This window comes from Vombatus ursinus, unplaced genomic scaffold (assembly GCF_900497805.2).
Source record: "Vombatus ursinus unplaced genomic scaffold, bare-nosed wombat genome assembly UNPS02000582.1, whole genome shotgun sequence".
NCBI classification, from domain to species: Eukaryota; Metazoa; Chordata; class Mammalia; order Diprotodontia; family Vombatidae; genus Vombatus; species Vombatus ursinus.
In genome coordinates, this window is record NW_020940360.1 from 31,805,757 (window position 1) to 31,828,388 (window position 22,632).

A 22,632-nucleotide genomic window follows, 5' to 3' on the forward strand; every position below is an offset into this window, starting at 1 on the left:
GTGGACAATGAGTTAGGAACAGAATTGTACTGGAAGAAGAGAGGTGAAGGGAAGTGGCCAACTGGGGGAAAAATATTTTTATCAAACATCTCCAAGGGCATGATAAACTAACAGAAACATTTAAAGCCAAAACCCATCCCCTCGATAGATAAGTGGTAAAGGGTATGAATAGTTCTCAAAAGAAGACTCTCAAACCACATGAAAAAATTCTTCAAAACAACTAATAAGAGAGATGCAAATCAAAACTCTATAAGTATCACCTCATACCAGTAAATTGGAAAAAACAAGCTGGGAATAATGATGCCAAGGTTGTAGAAAGATGGGTACCCTGATGCACTACTGGTATAGGTGTGAATTATTCCAACTATTTTGCAAAGCAATCTGGAGTTACACTGAGAGATCGAATAAAACATCCATGTGTACCCATTGATCCAGAGACTCTACTTCTAGGCTCAAAAAAGGTAAATGACCAAAAAAAAAAAGGCCCACATACATCAAAATATTTAGCAAAGAACTAGAAACAAAACAAATGTCCAATGATGGTAAAACAAATTATAATACATAAATATAATGGAATATGAGAAATGAGAACTTCTTTGAACTATAAGCAAAAATATCAGAAAAACAAAAAATATTATGACTATAACAATGTAAACAGAAAAAAATATCAAAACTTAATATCATGAAATTAAAGGTGGGGGAACTCTGAATGTGAACAATAGCAACATGAGTCTTTTTTAATGTGCTGTTTAGTTTTTGTGAACTGGGTTTTTTTTCTTCCATTTTTCTCCTTCCAAAACATGGCTCTCAGAGAGTTGGGAAATGTGATATAAAAAAAGAAAAGATATTAATGGGGCAGCTAGGTGGTACAATGAACAGAGCACTGGCTCTAGAGTCTAGAAGACCTGATTTCATATCCAGCCACAGACACATGATTCTCACTAGCAGTGTGACCCTGGGCAAGTCATTTAACCCCGATTGCCTAGCCAAAAAAAAAAAAAGATATTAATCCTTTTTTTTTTTTTTTTTTTTTTTAGAAAAAGGCTACACCAACAGAAAACCAGCTCTGGCATGTCCATTCGGATAGAAAAGTTTTGACCATGAACCAAGGAGGGCCCATATGTCTACTATCCAAAGGGTAATCTGGTTACGTTTGCTGAACATCACCAGAATACTGGCCACCAAGTGACTAATTTCCTTAACAACATTAACTCACAAAGACAGTTTATCTAAGGTACAAAGAAGAGTTACAGTTCATATCATGGAAAGAATATCAACACCAATGAAATAATAGATCTCTGTAAAAACAAGGTAAGATTTTTTTTTAATTTGTCTCATGTGTGGAATGGCTAAATAAATAGGGTTTCTCTGAATTTAATGGACTGTTATTGTGCTGTAAGAAACAATGAATATAAAGAATTCAAAATAATGTGTGTCAAGATACATGCACTGAGGGAACAAGGAAAACAACACACCCAGACTACAACGTTAAGGAAAAGATTGTGACAGAGTGCTGATGGTCTAAATACGCACAATAAGACATATTTTGGGACATGACCAACATGGGAGTTTGTTTTGCTTGACAATGCATCAACAAGTTTTGTTGCTTCTTTTTTCTGAGGGAGGGGGAGGGAGAAGATATAAAAACAGGAGAGAAAAATACTTGTTTAGCTAAAAAAAATTTTTTAATAAATTTTAAAAATCAATGAAGGAAACAGGGGGAGAGAATAAATTTAAGCACCTACTACATGCCAGGCATTGTGCTAAACATTTCACAAATATTATTTCATTTGATCCTCACAACAATCCTGGGAGGTAGATGATATTATGATTCCCATTTTACAGTCGTAGAAGGTGAGGCAAACATGTTAAATGACTTGTTCAGGATCACACAACTAGTAAGATATACAGCAGTAGTTGTTGGTCTGAGTACGTCAAACATTTGAAGGATACTTCAAGCCCACAATGAAAGAGGATCAGTCAGAAAGCAATCAGAAACAACAAAACAATTCTAAGACCTGACAAACCACTAATGGAAAAAAGCTTAACTAATCCTCGTATGTCTTTTCCTTACTGTCCCTTTCCCCTTTAGAAGCACTCACTCCTTCTTCATGGCTCATCTTCTCTCAACCACCTCCATGCCAGTAAAATAGAGTTTACCCAGAAAGAGGGTAGCCACTAAAACTCAAACTCTCAGGATGCTAGAAGTAAAGCTTGCAAATGACTATTATTACTAACATTGTAGCTCATGAGCCCCCACTGGTGTAAGAGATCTCTTTTAAGAGGTTCTGCAATGTTCCAGGATTTGGTCTAACCAGCACTACCACCCATCAAAAAAAAATGCCTAGAAGATATTACCATCCAGAGAAAATTCCCTGTTCAACTTGGACTATAAACTGGTTTTCCCCTCTGATAGTTACAAACATCTCTGGCAATGCGATACCTTTCTTTGTTTTAACACTCCCCTGGTATCAGAAGATTAACAAGTTTCTCTGTTATATTTTTCCAAAAGTAATGAATAATTCTGATATGGATATGGATATGATATGAATGGAAAACATCCATTAAGGTATTTTGCTCTACTGAATCAAAAGACTCTTTTCTCTTTTTTTAAGCAACAGTAAGTATGGGGTAATCTTGTATTCCCTACATCTTTCAGCCAGTTGTATGCAGTAAAGATGTGGTCTCAGTGGAACATTACTTGGAAAACTGTGTCCATTCCCTATTAACATTCTCATAAAAAATGTTCTCAATATATGTGCATAGATGATATGCATAAAAATTTCATATAGATGGTAAAGCAGGCATATATATGCATACACACACACACACACACACACACACAATCATCAATAATTTCTCAGTCACTTTTTTAAGTCAAGATTTTTTCCAGACCTCTGGTATCTTCCCCTACATTTAATAACCTGTGAATAAACCCTTCAAAACACTCACAATTGTGTCACCTCCAAAATGATCCCTTTTTATACTTGGTCTAATTCAGTTGCTTTTCCTGTCTTTATTATTTAGTGCCATTTCTACCATCTGTATCACCATATCTGGAACTGTAACGTTGGAGTCCAACTGCAATAGCTCTGCTGTCCTCGATGGTGATGTTTCTTATAAAAATCTTTGGCAATCTTTTCCATGTTCTTTCTGTTGTTCTCCTTCCATTTTTACCCTTAAATAGTCTCAAGATTACTTTGCTTATTGTTGAGCTTCACTCCAGGCTTCCTTGAAAGTTTTTATCATCCACTGTTTGTCTACTTTATGAGGCAATTCTGCTCACAATTTTCCATTATTCTCTCCCATAACATTTAACCAATAAACCAGTGTTGCCTTTGGCCACCATCTCTCTCCCCTGTTTCGAAACTAAGTGTTTGATATTTAACATACTTTTTAGGATCTTGATCTCCTTGTTACAGCAATGATTCTATCAAGTAACCTTCTATATGAAATTATTATAGCCTGGATGTATCTGTCTGTAGCCTTTCTTCAAACCATACATCATTTTTCATCACAAAAATTATAGGCATAGGTCAAGATCATGTTTCAATTGCATGTCTTATCTTTTATCTTTTCCTTTCTTAAAGTTTTGTACTACTGATTTTTGCTTTAACAAGTTGGTGGTCAGACCACATATACACAGCTAATTCAAAATTCAACCAACAAGCATTCATTAAGTTTCTAAGCACCAAAATGAAATCTGCCCTCAAAAAGACTGTATTATAGGAATTAAATATAAGGTCATTGTTGGGAGGGGAAGCACAAGAAGTTAGGGAATCAGGAAAAGACTCATGTAGAAAGTAACACTTCAGAAGAACTTTTAAGGAAATTAGGTATTCTAAGAATCAGAGGTGAGGAATGAATACTTTCTAGGCATGGTGGACATGCCTACACAATGAAACCAATTTTACAAAGTTTAACATGACAAAAAAAAAAGTTTCATTCAATGAGGGGATTTTGTATATTGTATCCTTTTTCTAAAAATGACTGTTTTCTATGATGTTTAACACAGTGACAAATAGGTCCAAAAATTATTAGAATTATTATTAGAATGTACTTTTTATTCTGTAAGCTTTTGCCTTCTTCTTAAATTGATAAAGACAAAAGTAGACTACAGTATTCATACAGAAGCATAAAGATGCATTTATAACAAAAATTTAAGAACACTGAAAAACATGAATTAATAAATTTGTAATTAGCACCTAAAAAACCATAATTTTGAATTTAATACATCAAACATAATCTTATGTATAAACTGATATATGTGCATACACACATATATATATACACACACATTTTATGTTCAAAGATGGAAAAGATTAAATTGCTAAAGGACATTAAAAATTAAGTATTAAATAATTTCTTTTTTAATAAAAAATTTTTCCCAGTCTCAAAATTACCAGAAATTTCTTAATTCTGTTTCAGGGTCCTCCAAATAGCAAGTAGGGTTCCTCATTCTGCTCAACACATCTTCCTTTCTACAATCTTAAAAAATAGGTAACTGGTAAAGAGGGATCTGGGGAGAAAAAAGGAAGAAGGTATCCCATCTGGATTCCAGGATTTGCCTTGGAAGATACAACCAGCTATATGCATCAATAGGGCTTCATGTCTTTTCAGCAAGATTTTGCAAAACAGTAAGGATCTCATATGTTCTTGGGTCAATCTCCAGTCATTTAATTGAAGTCAATGGCTAGCCAAGAAGCAAAACACCCGATGACAAGCTTACATACACATGTCCAAATTCAAAGTGACAAAACTAAAACGTTAATGGCCAATATTAAAAAACAATAAAGGACTGAATGTAAACTCCTTTTAGCAAATGATTACAAACAATCCAAAAAGAAAAATGCATTATTTCAATTCAACCAAGTTTTAATTGTGTGCCTACTATATATAAGGCAGTATTTTAGGCACTGAAGGATATACAAAGTTAAATAAAATGAAGTTCCTGCAGACCCTGGAACTTTCAGTCTAATAATTTAAGCAAAATATTAAATGACATAATGATGTAAAGCTTCTGACAGTATGCTTTGCACATTCTCTAAAAGCAACCTGCAATATAACTTCATTGGCCAGAAGACCAACTACCTAAAACTAATGTATATTTCTTTAATTATCCAGCAAATGACAGCAGTATTCACTTGTCCTAGTAAATAAGAGTAATTGGAAAAACTACTATCACTACAGAACAGCCAACACAGAACTCTAAGTTCAGAAAAACTCAACTTTCTCTAAACCTAAAAATAAATTCTGAAATATGTTAATCAAACCTACCTTTATGCCTCAAAGCTGAATCCAAGCAATGCTTTGGGGAAAGCATTCAAATAAGTGTACATGACTGCCCTGTAAGTCTCTGGATGAAAAGTTTGGAGGATGGTTATGGATACCAATATAGCTGACTGAATGTAGTGGAATAACCTTATTGTTCCTTAACAAGCCTGCAATTTCAATGAGAAACGCAGTCAGTAATAATTCTCTTGAAAATAACAATCTATAATGCCACTGTCAAATTAGCAATTGTTTTTTTAAGTTTTATGAGCTTAAATCTACCCTAACGATTCCAATTGCCTTTTTATATTAAATCTGTGAAGCTTCAAACCAAGATACATAAATTTAAGATATCAAATTGCTCAAGTGTAAGCTATTTTCTTTAAATTTAATTTTGAATTAATTTCTAGCTAAATATACTCACAGTATTTAAGTTTAGGTTAGATCATTTAACAATACGATACTCTAAGTTTATGGCTCCAAATTGTCCCAGAAAGCTAAGAAAGCATTCATATGCAACAACAATTCACCTCATTTAAGTCTTTTAGACAACTGATGCCAACAGGAATAAAAACTATTAAAAGTTAATTTCAAATTTGTCATTTTGGATAGCTAGGTAAAATACAATTTGCTGACTAAATGGCTACAGTGTGTCAAAATCCAATCATCACAGAGGGTCTGCAAATTGCTCTTTATCCTTCTGTTGCTGGAAAAGTAACATTCCATAGCAACAAGAACTATATTCTCAGATACATGTATTGCTTTTTTCCCCCACAGAATTCAGAGCACTTTCATCAACTATGTCACTAGGATTCTGCACATACCATAAGGGTAAATTTGAAATAGAAAGATATGTTATCCCAAGTGTAACTATTTAGCCAATGAATGAACCAAGTCTGACCTCTATGGTCCCTTCCAGGTCAAGAGGAACCAAGGTTTTCAATGTTGTCTGGAGTATAATGTACCCTGGATAATATGTCCTAAAGCTGTATTACAATTCTAGTGACACAAAGCAAAAGGCATAGCTCAAATAAGAGCTGCTAGTCAAAATCATCAATGAAAACAGAAGACCTGAAATTATTACCTTTTTTTGCCTAGGCCTATGTATCACTGGTACAGGGAACTCCTCCACCTAACAGAACAGTAAGTATCACACAATTTTTCAACTTTAAAAGTTGTTGTAGTATCTAGAAGCAAAGTATCTAACCCAGACTCAAAAAGTCAGTATGTATCAGAGAGGCAAGACTTGGACCCAGTTCTTCTTCTTCTTCTTGTGAGGCAATCGGGGTTAAGTGACTTGCCCAGAGACACACAGCTAGTGAGTGTTATGTGTCTGAGGCCAGACTTGACCTCAGGTCCTCCTGATTCCAGAGCCGGTGCTCTACCCACTGCACCACCTAGCTGCCCCCCAGTTCTTCTTGAGACTGGTTTTCTATTCACTGTCACACACTGACTGCCTCTCAAGAAGAAAAAGTCAACCTTCAAAATCTTAAAACACTATGTACATTAACACAACAGTACAGAATCAGTAAACAAAATTTAAATGTCCATGTTGCATAGCTTGGGATCAACAGCAGCAAAGAAGTAAAATGAGTTTTTCATCTTGGTTACCTTTGGAGGAATAGCCACATGCTCTGCAAACTGGATTTAAATTTAACCCTTTATGTAACTTCATAATAATTATTAAATTAACTAATTAAGCACCCTCATCATCAAAGCAACAATGTGACAGCAGTAAGGAATGCTACAGAGCTGTCCGATACTTGGAAATGATGTTTCTCCTCTCCCTCTCTCTCTCAGTCATCTACTCAGACTTTCTTCTTAAGTGTTCCTGAAATTCAACCTACACTGAGGTTTAAAAGTAAAACTTTACAGAAAACTTCTGTCTCTTACCTTTCTATATTAATTTTTTAAAGCTTAAAGTTTTATTTCCCCCGAAGATTTTTTACATTTGGTTTTATGAAATATCAAGCTTTTTAAATTTTAATAAAAATATTGAATATGTCCTGCTATACATAAGCTCTTTCAGTCATTTTTCAGTCATGTCTCACTCTTCACGAGCCCATTTGGAGTTGTCTTGGCAAAGATACCGGAGTAGTTTACCATTTCCCTTCTCCAGCTCATTTTTCAAATGAGGAAACTGAGGCAAATAAGGTTAAGTGACTCGTCCAGTGTCAGATAGCTAGGAAGTTTCTGAGGCCAGATTAGAACTCAGGAAGATGAGTCTTCCTGACTCCAGGTCTAGTACTCTGTGCCACCAAGTTACCCTACCATTTCCTTAATGATATAATCAAGGTAACTAACTCCCTTAACTAAGAGGGACAAAGAAGGTCACATTCAATTCTAGTAAACTAATATCAAAGACTTTCTAATTCCACATCTGCCTAAATCACTAATATACAATAAAGCCTTTCAGAGCATCTCATTAGTAAATTAAGAAATGATTCAGGACAGTTCCTACCCTTGAAAAGCTTACCAAACCTCCAACAGATAATTCAGTGCAGCTCAAGACAAGATTCCTATCCAACAAGATTCTAATACATCATAGAAAATCAGCAATTCTAAGGCATATAATAATTAGCACAATTCTATTGAGAAAATGCTACAGGTATAATTCTACCTAAAGGCAAGGGTACTGACTAAATGACTTTTAAAGGACCCTTAGGACACTCTGATTCTATAATTAATGGCAATCACCAATGATTCAGTAACACTATCGCTACATATTTCCTTCTGTACGATCCTCAAAAATCCCTGTGGCATTTCAGTGACTAGGATAGAGATTTAGCAGCAATCTTGTTCCACAATGCAAACAACTGCAGGAACACAGAACTGTAATGCTGTTAGGAAAGTCACTATTTTTTCCCTTCCAGCTCTATTTTATCTGCAAAATTTCAGCCAGTAAACATTATCATGGTAAAGTCAGGGTATCTATAAATTTTCCTAGAAGACAATTCTTCAAAGATAGAATTTCTCAACTTCGAAGCATTCTTCATTGCTTTACCACACCTGCTTTAGGTTGTAAACCATATGGAATACATTATACTTGTGCTATGTAATCCTCAATGACTTCAAAGTATAATTCACATTTTTAAGTGCATTCTATAAAGCACTTTCTTTAATGGTCTACTATCTTCTATCCTAATTGAAAGCAACTGATATCAACTACTGTAACACATTTCCCATCTAAACTTTATGAAAGCAGAGAGAGCATAAGGTTTTGAACAATTGTGATGATGTTTTTTTTTTATTATGGTTAACCATCTCACGTGATAAAGATACAGATAGAAGTCTTTAAATTTGAAGGCTTGAGATACTGTCAACAGGGATCACATCCAAAACTATAATAATTTTACAAAAGAATTCCTCAAAGTCATTCATAATTATGCTTTTCAAAAACGCTGAAGAATGGGATCAGATATATCAGAATATTTCCAGTGTAAGCTTTTAAAAAAAAAAAAGCGCTTTCATAACCTTAAAGATGGTAACCTTTGAAGAAACAATAGCTATTTACTATTCCTTAAAGATACTAAACTAATTTAATTTCTAGACATTAAAAGGAATAAAATCTAAGTAGACGTTAGAATCCAAAGAAATCTTTTTTTCCACTTAATGAACACATAAGGACATCAGAAGAGCAACTTTTTCCTCCCAAACTCAGAGTCTTGATACTATACCTCATACACCATACTCTCAATTTCTTGGAATGCCTCATCAGAGACAGCTTCGGATTCCTGAAGGCTAGGCTATCAAAGCACAAATTCTAGTATGTCTTATCAACCTAAGAAAGTTTCTGATACAGGCCTGCTGACAGACTGTATCTTCCAAGGACTAGCTTAGCAATGCTCATCACCAGAATGTTGACTATCAAGTGATACATTTTTTTCAGCCACAGCACTCACAGAAAACATCTAAAGGGAATATAATCTGCATAAAGTTACTTACATAAAATACTAAAGTATTAAAAAAGCATTATATTTCTTCTCCTTCCATCAAAACAAATCAGCAATCTAGTCATTAGCAGAAAATACTTTAAAAACAAGACCTTTAAAGACCAAGTTCACAAATATTCCTAATGAAAACCTTTTCATAAATTCAAAGTTTTCAAATTTTTACAAAATACATGCAATTTCAACTAAATTTAACCTACTGTCTTATGACCATTCTGGCATGCAACATGCAATGCTGTCTGTCCCATTGCATCTTCAACATCCACATTACTGACATGCTGCACAAGATCATGAAGTAGCTCTGTTCTTCCATTTACAGCCAACCAGTGGATCTGTAGAATAATTTGTGCCAGTTAGTACTTTTACAAGAAATTTTTACGTTAGAACATTAAAATTAACTAATTTTTTCAATTGCAAATCTAGCATACAAACTAGTAACACTTTAGGCCTATATGCTTTTTCTTAGTTTTTTAACAATTAAAATTTCCAATAAAATTTGGGCAACCCAAAGTTATGTTTCAGAATTAATCTTTCCACCATACAAAATGACAAGGCAAATACAAAATAGCTTCCTTCTCAGATGCCCTGAGGCTTTCAAAATATGAAATTATATTTTCCAAAAGACAATTCTGAATTAGAGAAGAGAAGTGCTAACTTTCTGCCCGCGTCCAAACCTTGGTACTAGATATTCTCAATATAATACATTCATCCTCTACTCACTGCCCTTCATTGCCCAACCTTCCCCCAACCAGAAAAAAAAAGAGAAAAAAGAAAAAAAATCAAGCAATATATTAACAGGAAAGTAACATAAAGAAGTCATGAAAATAAGTATAAAAATAGCTTCTGTTAGAACAAGAGGGTTTCACAGCTGAAGCTGCTATCACCAGCAGATATAAACAAACTTGGGGAAAAAAAGAAGTAACTAAGAGCCCTAAAAAAATGTTTCCAAATATCAAAATATGCTTTCTCCCACCCTTTCAAAGTCTGATCCCTCCAACTACGAAAACTTCCTAATTCAAATTTTCCAGGCTTTGCTAAATATACTCAATAATAAGCGCCAAAAGAAGTTTGCATGTCTTGAGGCAAAACTAGGGAAGAAAAGTAAGGAGGGGAAAGTAAAGGCATCTCACTACTGTAGTGAAAGAAAATTATGTAGGACAAATGAATGTAACAAATGGAAAGAAATCATTTTTTCCTCCTTAAAATTACTTAGTGGAAGAAATTATTAAATATCATATTCATCTGCCTACATTGGATAAGTAGTGCCCTGAAAATGCGCCTTTGTCTACACTGGCTACAGTATCAGGTGTACTATGGATATTCAGATATTCAAGTATATCACATTTATTCACATTTCGCTCTGTCTATTCCATCCATTTGGATATCTCACAGTCACCTTAAGCTGAACTTAAATGTGCCTCATCAGTCTTACTCTTAAATACTGCTACTCCTGACTTCCCTATCTCTTTTAATGGCACCACTATTCTCCAACCATTTACGGTCAAAAACCTCAAAGTTATCTTTGATGCTTCCCCCCTTTATCCCATACAGTCAATTGCCAAATCTTACTGGCTCAATCTCATCACTGCTCAAATCTATACCTACTTTACCATTCTTCCTATCACCAACAGTTTATGTCCTTATTATAAGAGCAGAGCATCACAGATTTAAAGCTGAAAGGACCTCAGGACCATTTAGTCCAAATCCCTCATTTTAAAGGTGAGAAAACAGTGATTTACTTACCCAAGGCCACACAAGTAATAGCAAGGATCCAACCCATCTTTATTTCATACTACAACTCATCATATATTCTTTACTGTAGTCAATCAAGTTAGATTGCCTGCCATCTTCCAAACATGCTTTTGCTCTAGTGACCTATGTTCAGGTTATTCCCTCCCTAACACTTCTACTTTTACTTGTAGACACCATGCCCAGCCTACATAGAAGAGATCAAATATCATCTCCTCTAATGTCTTTCTTGATCCTCCCAGCCAAAATTGATACTTCCCTTATTCATCTCATAGGACTGTTATTTATGAGAACCTTATTTATGAATAGGTATACAACAAACAATACTCAAAATTATTCTCCATGTTTAAAAAACAGCTACACAAACATCAAAGGAAGATGAAATTTCATATGTCTTAGTTATTTCATTTAAACTACTGTTTCTCAAAATTAGTATTTCATTTTATCTCTACTTCTAGAAAAAAGCCCTTAAAATTGTGACTATTTTAGAGTCAAAGTCCTATAATCTATTCTATAAAGTTTACATATTTATTTCAAGGATCTATGATTTCATCAGTAATTAAACTCCCTGTACTGAAGCAGACTGCAAGACCTTCAAACTTAGAAAAGGGTCTTTGGGAGTTATTATGGACAAGTTCCTAATTATCTAGAAAATGCACCAGACCAAATCCTAATAAAGAAGTCCAGAAAAGGTCACAGCGAGTCCTTTGTCCAGCCCAGCTCAGCATAAGGAAACAGACAAGAAGTTCTGTGGACTGGGGGAACAGGGGGTGGGCCAAGAGCACACCGCATGAGAACACTCCATCATCCAGGTAAAGGCTGTTCAACAGGGCAAAAGTAGGTCTCAGACCCACACCAGTCCTACTCCACAGCACTGTGACAGGGACAGGTAGCAACCGGCACTCATTTTGTCATCCACTAGCTAGCTAGTCCTGGTTAACAGATCCAGGGCAGAGTGAAAAGGAAACCCAGTGGGAAATCTGGGAACTGTTACAGGAAAAAAAGGAAGTTCAGAAGCCAGCAGCAGTAGTGTGGCTCATACAAAGCAGGATCTCATTTCCAATGTCTAACCCATCAGGCAGAGAAATAACTGGAGCAAGAAACCCAGACCAAAGTGGAGCCTACAATACTACTGCTCTAAGCCAAAAGAGCTTTCAAACTGCTACTTTTGCACAGTCTCAAAGGCAGGTCAGGAATTTACAGAGCTTAGAATGCAGAGCAGCCAACTGGACTTTGTCCTGGATCAAACCAATTTGGGAACACTGAAATCCTAGAGGTATTCAGTCTGTCCCTCAGATCCTAGAATAATATAATACTCAAGAAATCAGCAACAGTACCAGTCCAGACCTTCCCTTCACAAGTATGGCAGAGCCCAGACCTACCTCAAACCTAAAGTCAGGAAGTAGGATGGAAGAATAGGCAAACAACAACAACAACAACAAAAAGAGAACCAACCACAACCCTGCCATGGGGGCAGAACACTCAAGACACAAATGCAGAAGAGAACGATTCTAAAATATCTACAAGGATTGCCTCAGAGAGCATTACTGTGACCAAAACGTTCACAGCAATGCAGCCAAAATAATTATAAACTTTTCTAAACTTCAGTTGATCTACGATCATCCTTAGACCCATATTCAAAGGCTATCTAGTTTGGTGAGACCTGCCAAAGTTTCTCCACTGGCAGCGCTTTCAAGAACACAGAAGTCACTTCAACAGCACAAAGCACCAAATTAGGGCTTTGGTGAAGAGAAGTGCTCACACAAAGAATATGTTACACTGACTTAATTGTGCAAGGGCAAGGATAAGGAGTAAAGGAAAATATTCTACTCCTGAGTACAGTGAGGAACAAGAAAAAAGAAAAAACCTCACCCAGTCTAAACTGCCAACGTACCTATGAAGAACGTACTCTCCAAAGATTCAGTGACAGAAGCTAAGGAAAGAAACTAGAGGACGATAGAATAAAAACAGAATCAAAAAAGAAGCAAACAAACAAAAATAAGACAATTGGTAGATTCAGTTTCTCTGAAATAATTTCCTCAAAATATCTAAAAGAAAAATGTCTCCAAATACTTGTGATCCATTTAGTTATTGCAAAGACATTAAACATTTAAACAAAAATACAAAAAATAACTGTTTCAAAACGCATGTACCAAGTTAAATTTTATTTTTTTAAATATTTAGTCATTTCAACAAAATTTAAAACACTTACTGCAGTCAGTCCTTCATTATTGCAAATGTTGACATCTGCACTGTATTCTAATAATTTACTCATGCATTTCTTTTGACTGGAAAAAAGAAAAGACATTCACAAATGTCATAAACAATAACCTTAAAATACACCAAGCATGGAATGAGAGAGGTATTTTACAAAGAAATCAATTCAGGTCCAATATTTAATGATGTTACATACTTATACAACTACCCTAACTTGATCAGTAAACTCAGTTAACATTTAAAATGATATACAAAATGATAATATTTCTAAGATCTGGGCATAATCAAACATTAGGTCTGATTTACAGATAACTGGAGAGAAAAATATATAATCAGGTTTGTTTGGTTTTTGGGCATTTTGTTTTGGGATTGCTTTGACACTAGGTCTCTCTATACCTACTCACTCCCCCACTAGACTGTGGGGCTAGAAGTGACCACTCATGGATCCTAATCCAATCCTGATTGGCACAGAAGATTTAACATGCTCCATTTTTCAAAGCTGGCCAGGTTCACCCCTCCATAGGCAGTTCAGTCATCCTCCACAGGGACTCACCATACTGGCACTGAACTTAGTGTAGATACCCAACTGGCTTTAGAGATACTATACTACAAACTCCCAAACTCAAGTGACTTGCCAGCCTTAACCTTCCCAACGTTACAGAATAAAGGTATGTGCTACCATGCATGGCAATAAACAAGTTTTCACCTCATTCAGGAAAGGGCAGTCAAATCTTCCTTTAAATAATATACTCAGATTTCAATCAGTTAAAAGATTATGATAGTAGTACATCAAGTGCCATGTTCTTAATTACAAAATACTTAAAGATAATACCAAGATAAAACAAAAAGAACTACCACAAAACAGGTGACTGATAGTAAATAGTTTGGAAATACTTTGAGCCAGGTTGTGGAGGATTTTAAAAGTCAAACTAAGTTGTTTTATTCTGAAGGTATAGGGAACCACTAACAGTTCTGCCAGGGAGGAGATACATCGTTCTAAGGCCTTAGCAAGATTGTTTTGGCAACCATATAAAGGTTGGATTTAAGGGACTGGAAACTAAGAAACCAATGAGGAGGCTATTACAGTGGTCCAGGCAAGAAGTAATAAAAATCTGAACTAGAGTAATAACCACGAAAGTTGAGAGAAAAGGACAGATTTTGAGAGACCATGAAATCACAGACATAGCAGAAAATCACAGAGATCTAGTCCAAAACTCATAACGAATGAGATTAGTAGGTCCCAGAGAGGTTAGATGACTTGCCACAGGTCACTGAATTCACCTTGGTCATCTGACTAAACTCAGCATGCTTTCCACTATATCATGCTGCCTCATTGTAGTGGTATGAATAACTGCTATATAGCAAGATCTGGGAGACCTACCATAGCCTGCTGGTTGGTTTTCCTACCACAAGTTTCTCCACTCCAGTCCATACTACATTCGGCTGACAAAAGGGTCTTCCTAGACTACAGGTCTAACCACATGACGCCCCCCACTAAAATCTTAGGAGCTCTCTATCACCACCTGGATCAAGTAAGAAGGATAAAAGCCTGGTTGGCCTTTGATGCCATTCATAACCTACCCGCCACCCCCACCCTATTTCCACCTTTCCAGTCTTACACCTTACACTCCCCACCCTACAATGACATACCCTGCAGTCTAAACACTATCGCTTCCCTGCTGTTTCTCAAAGACACTCCAACTCTTGGCTTCAGGCATTTTTGCTGGCTTCCCTGAAGGACTGCTAAAATGTCACCTTCTCCAGGAAGCCTTTCCCTAGTTTGTTTTAATCCTAGTGCCTTCCTTCAGTTGACTATTCCAATGTAGCCTGTATATAGCTTGTTTGTACAGTTGTTTGCATACTGTCTCCCCCATTAGACTGTGGGCTTTTTGAGAGCAGGGAACGTTTTCTGCCTTTCTTTGTATCTCTAGTGCTTAGCCAGTGCTTAGTACACAATAGGCACTTAATGTTTATCAATGACTGACTACCAACCTAGACTCTGACAAAGAGACAGCTGGCTGGTTACCTGTTTACAAACAAAGCTAAGTGGATCTAGGAAATATGCCTTGGGAGTATTGGAACAAAGAAAGGAGGCTGAGAAAAAGCAGCACTATAGTACCACTTTCAAAATACACTGCAAATAGAACAAAGGACAGAAGATGGAAAATGTAAAACTTACTTCTCGCCCTTCACCTTCTCTCTCCTGTCAATGCCACCATTTCTTATTGTTTAGTTGTGTCCAAATCTTCGTGACACCATGGACCATAGCATGGTGGGCCCTTCTATCTTCCACTACCTCCCAAAGTCTATCCAAGCTCACATTCATTGCTTCCATGACACTATTCATTTCATCCTCTGCATCCCCACTCTCCTATTGCCTTCAATCTTTCCCAACATCAGTCTTTTTCCAATAAATCTAGCCTTCTCATTACGTAAATTATTTAATCTTCAGTTTCAGTATTTGTCCTTCCAATGAGTAGTCTGAATTAATTTAAGTATTGACAATTCTCTCATACCCACTCTTCAAACTGTATCATACCCATTCTTCAAATTTCACAGGTCTGAACATTTAGGATATTTCCACAACCTGAGCTATAAAGCAATTTTCTCAAAATCTCCAAATTTAAAAGTCACTGTTTTCTAATTTATATACTATACCAGTTAACATGTGGCTGAGTGGCAGAGTAGATCTGGAGTCAGGAAAACCTGAGATCAAATGCAGCATCAGACACTTACTAGCTGCATGATCTTGGACAAGTCACTTTAACCTCTGTCTGCCTCAGTTTCCTTCTGTAAAATAGGGATAATAAGATACCTAACCTGCCAGGGTTATTCCAGGGTTATTATGAGAATCAAATTAGATATCTGTAAAGCATTTTGCAAATATTGAAGCACTATGTAAGTATTAGTTGTAATGATTATCAAGATCATGATGTCATCATGAAGATTATGAGATACAGGAAAAAATTACTACTCAACAGGGCTGGAAAGTAAACTTATCAAAAGTAGCACTTGTGAAGGCAGACAAATGCTATAATAGGCTAGGAAGACCATACTACTCACTAGAACAGAGACAGCTGAGGTACACACAACAAATATAGAAGAGAAGTGGAGCTACTAATAGACAATGTAGAAGAAGCCCTAATTTGCCTAGCTGTCCCTCACATTTGCACATTTGCTTAAAGCAACTGGGCTTGTAGCTGTGTGATCAGATATTTTAAAGATGCTTGTTAACACAAGACCAAACTATGTTCTAAAGAAATTCTTAATTATATATGCTAATTCATGGTCAAACTACATCATCTTAAATTACATAATGTTAGAAATTTTTGTCATAAAAAGCTCTGCCTCTAAAAATATCACAAACTATATACAGCAGCTTTTAAATTTTACCTACAGAGATTTTTTAAAGTCAGTTAAATATTAAGAAATTAACCTACAACAAGTCTAGGCGTCATAAACCAATTCTAATTAATTTTCTTCCACTGACTTGCTGTATAAATCACTTAATCTCTCTACCTTATTTCTTTATCTTCTAAATTAATATAATGAAAGCCTCCTCCCACAAAGATGGTCTAGTATCAGCAGACCTAATGATTAAAATGATTCATTTTCACGTGCTATTTGTCAAGTCTTTGTTTCTGAGGAATAGTTTATGAAGATTCTTTCTGGCAGACTAATCCAGAAAACATCCTGTCTTTCAATACCGGGACCATGTCCATATCTTTCACACTGAGTCACCTGCCTGAATCTCCTGCTATAGTGACAAAAGGATTGAACTTGTTTTTATCCATACTGTGAGGCAATCTGTTCTTTAGCTTCTAATTAGACTGAAAGTTTAGTGAAATAGTTGTTCATATCTATACATTTTCCTAAGACAGTTATCTACTACATATTATTAACTCTATGCTCTAAGACTCTTAGGTTGCAGAAGAGTTATTGACTAACCTGCATTAATTAGAGGGAGCTTCTTCACGTGGGCTCCATAAACTTGTTTTTATAATATCTTAATAACTATATGTACAGTTATCAATAGTCAGTTTCTTACAGGTGTTATTTTATGCATTTAAAAACATTATTTCGTGAAGAGATCCATAGGTTTCACTAGATTGCCAAAGGGCAATCTAATAATGATATTTTTTAAAAAATCAAGAACTCGGGGCAGCTAAGTGGCACAAGTAGATAGAGCTCCGGCCTTGGAGTCAGGAGGACCTGAGTTCAAATTTGGCCTCAGACACTTGACACTTACTAGCTGTGTGACCCTGGGCAAGTCACTTAACCCTGACTGCCTCACCCAAAAAAATAAATAAATAAATAAATAAATAGACAGATAGATAGATAAAAATAAAAAAATCAAGAACCCCAGTGCTAAGAGAGTTGCCTCGAATACTGAGAGGTTAAGTGACTGGCCTAGCTAACATGTGCAAAAGGTAGGATTTGAACCTATGTTTTCCTGGCTTCAAGGCCAATTCTCTCTCCTTACACCACACTGCTTCTTTTTCATGAAAATGAAAACTACAGAAAAAGATCAACGAATATAATGTTCAACCATAACTGTATCTAAAAACACCAAATAACCATATGAATTAGTGATACTCATTTCACTTTTCTTGATAATATTCATTTCTTGAGGCAGCTAAGTACCTGGCTCCAAGCCTAAAGTGAGGAAGGACTGAGTTTAAGTCTAGTTTCAGACTCTGTGGGGATCAAATGAGATAATATTTGTAAAGCACTTAGCACAGTACTTAGCACAGAATAAGCAATTAATAAATTTTTTTCTTCCTTCCTTGATATGTAAAATTCTAACCTATATCTTTAAGAAAAATTCTATATTAAAACTGATCATACTAACATGTTTACAGGATTTCCACAAGCTAAATATTAAAAATTCCTAACTAAAGATAACTGAAAATCACTGAACACATTATGAGAAACAAGTTATCTAGAAAAATCATTTTACCCATTTCTAGCTGCCAGATGAAGGGGTGTACACCCTGAAATATCTTGATAGTTAGGATTTGCTCCTTTTTTTAACAGCAGAACCAAGCATTCGACTGATCCACAACTGAAACAAAATTAAGAGTTCAAATTCTTTCAATATCTAAAGCAAACATGTTGAGTAATTTAATATCCAAAGGTCAAAAATTAAATATATCTGTGTGATCACTTACTTAAACGTCCTACACCTACTCCAAGAAGATAAAACATTCTGTTTCTACTAGGATATCAATTAAGTAGCAGCTTGTTTTAGCCAGGGTTCCCAACTCCAGAAAATACATAAATTTGTACTACTGTATGTACATACACTGCTTTAACGATTTCCTCATTATTACTCCTTGAATTGCAAGTGTCATGGAAATACTTTCCAAAAGTCTAATTTTCTATTAGTAATAAGCAATGGGATAATCCAGCTAAATAGCACTGTCCATCTAGCCTAAGACAAGTCTTAGTCATAGACGATAAAAGTCAATGCCTTCATATTATAGCATATTTCCAGATGACAATTATTTTAAAGTTAATTCTAAAATTTCAATAATTTAATAGTTTCTCCAATTCAAAAGGAAATTTAGCTGCACGGTTCTTGTTCCATCCATCACAAAGGGAATCTACCCAGACTACAATCTAGGTCCAACCTAGAGTCTGTGGTAGTAGTTCATGGCTGTATCACTGGTCACATTCCAGAATAACCAAAAAAACAGAATGAAGGCGATCAAGAAAAGGTAAAGAAACAACAGGACACATTTATTTACCCAAACCAAGCATGTCTTACTTTGCAGCAATGTGAAGTAAGCTTCTTTTCACTCGTCCAAATGCATAATTGACATCAAACTTTGAATTGGATAATAATTCTGAAACAGATCTACACAGAAACAAAATCAAAAGACTAAAACACAGTTCACAGTTTTTCATCTTCATCATCTTCAAGAAGAATGAGATAGCCATAGCCCCAGGGGAGAAGTAATTCTCTGAAGTGTAACAATTTCCCCAAAGTAGTATTACTACCAAAAAGTACTGGACATAGTCAATTAAACTAAGTACCAGAAGGTTCCAACCAAGACTATTAAGACTGACGTGTTCTCTACTCTGAAGTCACCTAAAGTGGTTTCTGCTGCCAATGAATTCTTCTATACAAAGCGTTAGGTTTGAGGAACTGCATACATACAACACATGCCTGATGTGGGATTTGTGACTCCATATCTAAGTTTTGCCTGAATCACTTGTAAAGTTACTGCAAAATCCATATCTGCCTTATCTGTCTGTCTGTCTGCCTGCCTGTCTCTCTCTCTCCTCTTTTTTGCCTATACATATGCCATCTTAAAGGCAAGATCCTAACTACAGGTAAGCAGTTTCTCCATCAATTTTAAATGCCAATCATCTAGATATCAATCTGGCTTAGGTACAACTCTAAAACAGTCAACAATTCTTCACAAATAGCAGAACACAAAAATAGCAATACATTAAGAAAATATGCTTTCTTACATTTCTATAATTTCTGAATGATTAGCTCGGCACCTATTTACCCACCATTACCATTCTATCTCAAGCTATCTCAAGTAGCCCATGTTAACCAGCCAAACATTTATTTCCATGGAATGGGTGATTACAGGGTGTCCCAAAAGTCTTAGTATAGTTTTAAGAAATTAAAGTTAAAATATCTTAATTACAGAATCTTAGAATCTTAAAGAAACCTAGTGATATCAAATTACCTCGATTTTTTTCTGTGCACATGCTGGTAGGACATAAGCTCCTTAAGAGCAGGAATTGTTTTGTATTTGTACCTAGCACCACAACTGCATACAACAGGCATACTTTTTAATCGAATACAGTCCAACAACATCTCATTTAGCACTATATAAATGTTAACTCTTATTATTACCATCTGTAAAATTGAGGTGGTCTGCTACAACAGTGAATTTATTTTCTAAAGAAAAAGGGATATAATGAAGGAAAATTTTAGACAAATATTAGCAATTTTACCTTGGGCAAGTCTGAAACCTCCTTGTCCCTATTTCTCATATGTGTAAATAAAGCACTGAATTAGACTGCCTCCATGTTCACTTCTAGCTCTAAAAATCAAAGTTTTTTTGTGACTGTTTAGGTAACCCTAAAAATTTAGTCTTTAAAAGAAATACTTACCTATGCTGGTCAGCCATAACCATTGGCATTAATGTATAAACAGCCGTTTCATTATCTAAACAAAAACCAGTTAAAAAAAAAAAAAAAAAAGATTAGTTTATCTCGCCTATGCATGTACAATTAAGGAACTTCTGAGAGGGCATATGAAGTTGCTGCTAGGCATAATCTAGTTTACAGTATAACTAGACTTCCCATATATTTAATGCCTAGTTCTCCTAAAAGGAAAGAATTAAGATGACTTTGGAATCAAATCATCTTAACTACTCAAAGCAACAAGACAGGGGAAGAGTGTCAGACAAGGTACCGCCTCCAAATCTGTTTTCAAATCAACATCTTGGAAATTACTTTCTTTCCAGGAACTTGCCAGAAAAAGAACTTGATGAATTTATACTACTTTAAGCTTTAAAAATTGAGTTTATTTATAAAGGTAACAGTTTTACAAGTCTGATCACACTAATGTTTGATCTTTTATAATGCATGGTATCAAAACTATAAATATTAAAGGTTGTTAAAAATCTAAAACAATTACACAGTATGTTCTTATAAATACAGTAGTATAACAAAATTAGTTTAAAATGCTTTATAAAAACTACTAAAAAAAATCACATTTGTGTAACACAATATTTTTCAAAATACTTTCCCCCTGCTGTTATCTGAAAAAAATAAGTTATCAAAAATTATGAATAAGAAAAAACTAGGACATTTAAAAAACAATATATATCATATTACTAACTTCAGATATCCTTCTAAAATTTATTTTTTATAATTTTGGCTGCCATTTCTATTTCTCCATACATATATAACAACAACTGTGCTGTTAAGATATTCAAATACAGTAGTGTTCCACCATCATTGTTGGTGAAGAGTTTGTTAACAAAAAATATATATATATACATATACATATTGAACTTCCTCTGGAAAAGGTGACAGTCAATGTCACTGTCTATTTTATTAATTTATTTTGACAATTTAGGGATTCAACAACTTGTAAAAATAAGTAGGGCTGGAGATTCCTCAATTGTATATGATACCTTCTTATTTGTATTCTTCTAATTCTAAGATCTTTGCTCTTACAAGCGAGTGGTGGAACTATATACAAATTACTCTGAAAGGCCACTAACATTAGTAACTAGTCATTTCCTGTAAATATACAATTAATTTGGGAAAAGCCAAGATGGAAGAGGACAAGGAAAAAGTACAGTGAGCTCACACCCTTCCTTCAACTAGTCCAAAGAGAACTAATTAGAAAATACACCAGACTAAATAAAATGTTGATAGAAAAATTCATGGAAAAACAACAACAACAAAGTAAGCCATTTTTCAACCCAATTAGGATAGGAAGACAGGCAGAGCTCTAATTCCAGGCACAGAGAAGCTGTGTACAAAAGCCAACATAGACTCTAAACTTACATGTAGCATGCAAGAACAAGTGCCAAACAGTAGCTCTGTTTCTCACTAGTCATCCAAGTCACAGATCCAGGGAGGAATGAGAAAGGGACCTTTGCCTGTGAGAAGCATTCCAAGGTAAAGAGTAGTTGTAGAAGTAGTAAGGCCCACAAAGGACTGAAGACAATTTTATCTTTTTCTTTGTTTCATGAGTCCCATGAAACATGGCCATGATGCCAAAAACTTAGCCTTCTCTTCAAAAAGCAATGTTTCCAATTCAAAGCCTATCTAACTTCAACTAGATCACATATAAACAAAGAACCATGAAGAAAAAAACATGATCTTGCAGCTCATGAAGAAATGATTCTCAAGATATCTGAAAGAAAGGGTGATATCATGCTTGGGGAAAATTATGTACCTTATTATCCTCCCAAAATGAGTAAAAATATGACTACAAATCCAGATGCCCCTTTCCATTTTTACTAGGTCCTTATAAGAATAATCTACACATACAAGAAGGAATTTTTCTTTTTTTTTTTTTGGTTAGGCAATGGGGTTAAGTGACTTGCCCAGGGTCACACAGCTAGTAAGTGTTATATGTCTGAGGCCACTTCTGAACTCAGGTCCTCCTGAACCCAGGGCTGGTGCTCCATCCACTATGCCACCTACCTGTCCCAAGAAGGCAATTCTTGATGAAAGTTTGAGAAGGAAAGTGGTAGCCCTTTACAAAGCAATATTTCACATCAGACCACATCTTCACTATCACACAATTGACTAAAAAATTTAGAAAATAGATAAATCCACTTTGTTAATACTATAAAAAAACACTGGATCTAGTAGCACAAAACATTGCCTTGAAGAGTCTTCTTCAAAAAGGTTATCTCCCATGTAAATATGATTCCCTGAAAGATATAACAGGAAT

The 22,632-nt window shown here is 35.3% G+C and overlaps 1 protein-coding gene across 3 annotated transcripts in view; it reads right to left on the bottom strand.

The window, feature by feature from the left end:
- HACE1 (HECT domain and ankyrin repeat containing E3 ubiquitin protein ligase 1) overlaps positions 1 to 22,632 on the bottom strand; it is an 88,301-nt gene that overhangs the window by 61,629 nt on the left and 4,040 nt on the right. For 2 of the 3 annotated variants that reach the window (XM_027856267.1, XM_027856257.1), the window contains exons 2-6: positions 20,325 to 20,379; positions 18,958 to 19,047; positions 18,148 to 18,252; positions 13,183 to 13,258; positions 9,422 to 9,553 (exon numbers count right to left, since the gene is read on the bottom strand). In XM_027856267.1, the coding sequence (XP_027712068.1) occupies positions 9,422 to 9,553; positions 13,183 to 13,258; positions 18,148 to 18,252; positions 18,958 to 19,047; positions 20,325 to 20,379 (458 nt within the window). Of the gene's footprint in view, positions 1 to 9,421; positions 9,554 to 13,182; positions 13,259 to 18,147; positions 18,253 to 18,957; positions 19,048 to 20,324; positions 20,380 to 22,632 lie in introns of those variants that run through there. The other variant, XM_027856278.1, reaches the window with a different exon arrangement.